General features: G+C 32.9%; 1 protein-coding gene across 1 annotated transcript in view; it reads right to left on the reverse strand.

Annotated features, from left to right (window-relative positions):
* Positions 1-2,897: 2,897 nt before the first annotated feature.
* Positions 2,898-6,074, reverse strand: part of LOC106468284 (syntaxin-like) — a 33,287-nt gene continuing 30,110 nt past the window's right edge. The window contains exon 4 of the mRNA XM_022396625.1: positions 2,898-3,268. Within this exon, the coding sequence (XP_022252333.1) occupies positions 3,086-3,268 (183 nt within the window). The 3' untranslated portion in view covers positions 2,898-3,085. The remainder of the gene's footprint in view (positions 3,269-6,074) is intronic.

Consider the following 6,074-nt stretch of genomic DNA (forward strand, 5'->3'; position numbering starts at 1 on the left):
TCTATATGGCGCTCACAGATGAAAGAGTAAGGCGTGTTTAGCGGCATCACGTCTAGAATATTAAACCTTTCTATTCGTAACTAAACAAGTTAGCCACTAAGTTACATCAGGCCTAATAATGTAAATTCGTTTCGATATTGGAACGAAATTTACTGAAGTTATGTTAATAAATTATACTGGCTAATTTTCAATAAGTTAAGATAGTCGACGTACTATTAGCATTGGAATAAAAAACAAACAGAGATTACGCATATAACTTCGTTCATTTTCTTTTCACCATAAACAAACTTGGGTAATTATTGAATCAAACACTGGTTTGCATGCTAACATACGAATATTTAAAAAACTTTGAAATACCGATATTTATCATAATCATATTTCAGTGAAGTCCCAAAACAAATTTAAGTAATAATATTTTTCATTTGTTAAAAATTATTCATAAAAATACAACTTAATATTCTTCATATATAACTCGATATTACAAATTTAGAAGCTAATTAAAACATATTCAACAAAAGACTGCTCGATCAGCATCAAAATTTAAAGAAGCTAAATTTATTTGAACAAAAAATCAAGACTCACGGTTAGCGAATTGCGCGGCAAAGGAAAAAGTAAGGACGCGCACCTCAAAACATGAAGCCATTACCTAGCCTCGTTACACGACGTGATTGTGTACAAAATCTCTGAAACTTATCCATTAGAACAGCTATACTTTAGATATTACAGACTGAAAGCCACCAAGACATCAGTAGTTAGTACACACAAAAAATGAATCCTTCAACCATTTCCGAGATACAGCCTAGCCAAATTTGATCATATTATTCGTTATCGCACAGACAATTTGTTTTTACGTCGCTCGTGTTTAATTTTCAAACCTCAGCCGTCATCTCAATCTTTGTCCGATTGCTTTGAAATTAATATCACTGCTTCCTTCATGTTCACTCTACAAGCAGTAATGGCTTGAACCAATAAGTTTTGTGGCCTACAGGGCTAGTTTTAGCTAAATCAAAATCTAGATTTTAAATGTCCTTTAAACTTTACAAAGATAAACGATACCATTACTTTTGTTTGTTTTTTTTTTTGCAAAATTTCGTGTAATTCTGAGTAGTTTTCTTGTAAAATGTTTGTAAAAATTTAAATCGCCTGTGCCAATGGGTGGAATTTATATTGACTTCCTATGTAAACACGCGAGTTTTAATTGTTTGCTGTCAAAATTAACATGCATATAATCATACACAAGAAGAACTAAATGACAAGTGACTCATACTAGTGCTATTGTTAATAAAATTAACAAAATAATTATAAACCAAGTATAGAGTTTACTTTTTTAGCAAGTAATATTAAACTGTGTTCAATAATATTGGTTACCTTGACTGTATTCTGATTTGAATTCTTTTAGTCGCTATTTGTATAATAAATATATATTTTTTTCTTTTTTACAGCCAAACTGTTTTTGGTTTAATTTACGTTTGTTCTTAAGTACAAAGCTACAAAATGGGCTATCTGTGCTGTGCCTTTTATAGGTATCGAAACTCGATTTTTATAAAAAATATGTAATTCAAATGAAGAGTTCAAGTCAAATGTCACATGTTGGGTCAACAGAAAATTTACGGACTTAAAAATACGAGGTTCAATTTCCTGCAGTGTACAGAGTGCAGATTGTACATTGTGTAGCTTTGGGCTGGAATAACAACAATCCTTAATGAAGGGCATTGGTCGCTAAAATATTATCTATTATTATCACTTGTTAATTTCATTATCTGTATCAAAAATAAAATGGTTCTGTTTATTCTACAATGTATGAAAAACATTGGGGAACCTAATAATTGTCCAAGTAAACATAAGATGATTTTGTTCTACCTCGTATTTCTGGTTCTAAAACAAAAGCTTACACGCTTTGACGTCACAATTATGGTCGTTGTTTTTTTTAATATAAAATCTGATAACTAGATTTAATAATTACTTACATACGAAAAACTTTTTTCTTTTGTGTCTTTAAAATTCCGTAATGCATACAGTGATTACAGACATAAAAAAGTTTCATGATTTAGTTTCCCACAAGATCTACCGAGATGTAAATCATAGCTGCATCACTCTAAAGGCAAATGTTTCACATTCTCACGGCATAGCAAAATATGCAGTGAACATTTCACAGCAAGCCAGTATTTAAGACTCGTCAAGACGTCCCAGGCCTTACGATAAAATAAAACATGGAGACCTCCATCATCAAAAATGCGTCAAGGTTACGACTACAGTCAAAGGCGAGAGGTACGTTTTTCATTTGTCAAATATTAGGATAAAAGAAATGCGTTTATAAAAGTATGATGGCAGTACCTCAGATTGCTACTTCCTCCCTTGCATAGATATAAATCACACTAGATTGGAAGTCACGTGATTTTCGGCATGCGCAAGCGGCCGCCATTCCTACGTTGTTGAACTTTCAAAGCCCACCAGTCAAACTGAAAATGGCAAGACGATCTCACATCACAAATTATGGCCGTTTTCCATCTAATCTAGACGTTTGGATAATTTTGTTATTTGATTTTAATAAATTTGTCAAGCCAAGGTGAATTAATCCTGAAATAAGTGCAAAAATTGTTCATAAAACACACATATCTGATCTGTCATATGAAGAATGCATTGGATTTTAGACCAGGGAGAAATCTTAAGATTAAAATCTGTTATTTTTCCTCGGTGTTTATTACGTGTCACAGAAAAATATACATCTCAAATATTGTTGTCAATGAACAAGAAGTGGTGCATCATGTCATTTTCTGGGGGGTAGGGGTTGGATAAGAATGTTATTTATGTATCTGCATTCAACGTTCTTAATTGAAGTGGATGGAAATAATTAAGAAATCTTATAATATAAATATAATAAAATTCATTCGGATTTATTTGAGAATTTGTGGCAAAAATAGATACAAATGCTTGAAATATATCTATATACATACAACATGAAGTCCAAAAGAAATAACCCAAATCATTACACCTATTTCATCAATGATGCATTACACATACTGTACTAGATCTAAAGACAATAAATTTAGCAATATTACTCTTTTAAAGACCCCTTTACCTCTTTTTACCGAGTTACGACCGAATTGTTATGTTTTCCTCTCCTCCCTCCACCGACTACTCGATATTTTTGGACCTGAGCCCCTTCCCTCCAAATGGTCTTATAATTCAAGGCTTGAAGTGTAGGAAAACACTTTGCTACAACTCCAATTTTATCGCAGCTTACCTCATGTACATAACCAGTCTCATACTGTAAAGAAAAAAATATAGAATTCTTCATAATACTGTAAATTTATCATCTTGGTGAAACCCAGTTTAAGATATTTCACTAACATTATTATTATTCTGTAATCAGAATAAAATCTTTTGGATGAAATGCTGACATTCTCCTCATTAGATTGTTTGTTATGGATTTCGCGCAAAGCTACACGGGGGCTATCTGCGCTAGCCGTCCCTAATTTAGCAGTGTAAAACCCACTCTTTAACTAACGAATAGTGGGATTGACCGTCACATTATAACGCACCCACGGCTGAAAGGGCGAGCATGTTTGGTGTGACAGGGATTCGAACCCACTTTTGAATGTCGACATAACAAAGTCAGGTTACTTAATTATGCAAAACATTTTATTTTACATGAAAATCATATATCATCGGTGTAGTGCAAGATATGTGCAGATTAAAGCATGAAAACATTTGATCCGATATATTTAACTGATGTTAACTTCAGAAAAATATGACAAGTTATGAAATTACAAATTATATAAACTTTCATGTGCAAGTGAAGTTGTAAGTTTTAAATAGGACAACTTTATGGGTTTATACTTAAATAATTAAAAACAACTGTGACGTGTCATTTTTCATTACCATTTAATTAGTCTGGCGTTGTCTAATCTGCATACCATGATATATATCCAATATTTGCTGTAATTACCTGTGCGTCTTATTCTACCATTGTTAGATATACAAGACTGTTTAGTGTGTTATTATTTAGTTTATTTTGTGACTTAATATTTAATGATTGTTTAGTTTTGATGACAGGAGTGTTGAAGATTGATTGTTTTAAAAGTGTTAGTTGCGACAAATATTTGTTACATAACTCTGTACGAGTCGTACTATGTGTTTGCAATTATAATGTTGTCTATGCTTTACTAATATCGCTTACGTCACGTTACTCGAATATTCGATATTTTTCTCGTTTCCTTAACTGAGTATTGTTACATTATAGCGTCGCTCGCGCAGTTTATAGAAAGTTAGAGGCCTCAGTGAATAATATATAATTATAGGCGACCAAGTGAGCGCAAGTCAAGTAAAGTAGAGAAAAAGTGAAGTGAAAGTAAAGTTCAGTTAGAAAAAAAGGTTAGAAAACGGAAAGTTAGCCAGCGTTTGAGTGATTAGCCATAACAAGCGATATTTTAAAGTGAGTTTCACAGTTTAATAGAGATAAGGAGAATAAGTTGTCTTGTCAAAGTGTGTTCTAAAGTAATTGAACCCGCCTGTGTGGACTTTGACGAAAATGAGATAATTATTTAAGGTTCAGGATATAACTGTGGTAAGCAACAGGGTAACGTAAATGAATTATTCATTGATACTATTGTGATAATAATAATAAAAATAATTCGTCTTGGATTCTAAATAATTGAATCAGCCTTTGTGGACTTTTGACAAGAAAAGAGAATTTTAAAGTTTTATATACAACTTTGATATCCCATAGTGTAAATAATATTTGGACGTAGGTTTGCCTTATTTTGCATATATATTATTTTAAAACAAGTGGATTGTATGCTGTCCGTTTATTGTTCGAATGTATCGCCAACGAGTGACAGACACCTACTGTAAACGAATCCAGCCCCATACATAGCCCTGACAACCATGTACATACCTAAATTTTCATGACCAGTACATTTTCCCATCATGGACACTTCAATACAGTGCATATTTGTCCTTTTTCAACTTGTATAAATTTACAATTGTGCAATAATTTTAGTCTACCAGCATTTATAATAGCAAATCAAAAGATTAAAATATAAATCCAATTTTCCATCAATACATTTTTTCTTTCAGAAAACGGCCATGTGGGTAACTATGACACAAAGTAGTTTCACAAATCTTACAAATATGACTAAGTAGAGAAATACCAAGGGCATAGGCCTGACTTGTCCAACTGAATAAAGTACACTACAATGGATTATTTTCAAGAACACTGCAGGAATATATTTATCTACAGCAAAATCAACAGTTTTCACCATTAGATGTACAATTCATAATTATATGATAGTCAATTTCTGCTATCTCATGTAATTTTGAGAATGAGTCTATTGACAGTATTACTATTAGGCCTACGTTTGAATTGTTTCCCGGTTAAGCCATAACGTCATTTATCGGACTAGACTTGTCTAAAATCATACAAATTAACCGAAATTTCCTCTCTCATCCATTAAACGAAGTGGTATATTTAATAAACTTCTACCTTGACACTAAGTGAGAGCATCAAAAAGTGAATGTACACAGAAGTTGTCTCTGTACAGTGTATGTTTTGGCGGCGTCTCTGTATAGCCTGACTGGCCAGCAGGCGATATTAGAATGTCGTGGATGATTATTTCAACTTATATGAGTACTTAATATTGTCAGCATTTCAAATCAAAAGCTGTCATGCCGACTTTTGTAGGTGAAATGCCTTCCAAAAAAGACTCGCATATATACTTTGAAACTAGATGTAAACAACCACATCATTTCGATGTCGCGTACAAAAGTTAATATATTGTTGCGTCAGCGAGGTCACGTGACTATTGTCACGCCACTTGCTTTCTAGAACTATCCTGTACCTTGGCGAATGCTCTAGCATTTACTAGATATAGGGTAGTCTGGTATATAGAAGAGGGTGACAACGTGACAGGATAATATGTGTGTGTAGGTAGTGAGTAATTGATCTGCAGTGAGAGAGTATTGTTGAAGTTAACGTTCGTTGTTAGAGCGTTTGTTTTAGCGCGAATGTTGAAATGAAGTGTATCGTAAAGTTATATTCAGAAAGAATAAACCAGTTTTATTAAGTAAGGACT

Source organism: Limulus polyphemus, unplaced genomic scaffold (assembly GCF_000517525.1).
Source record: "Limulus polyphemus unplaced genomic scaffold, Limulus_polyphemus-2.1.2 Scaffold2947, whole genome shotgun sequence".
In the NCBI taxonomy this organism is placed as follows: domain Eukaryota; kingdom Metazoa; phylum Arthropoda; class Merostomata; order Xiphosura; family Limulidae; genus Limulus; species Limulus polyphemus.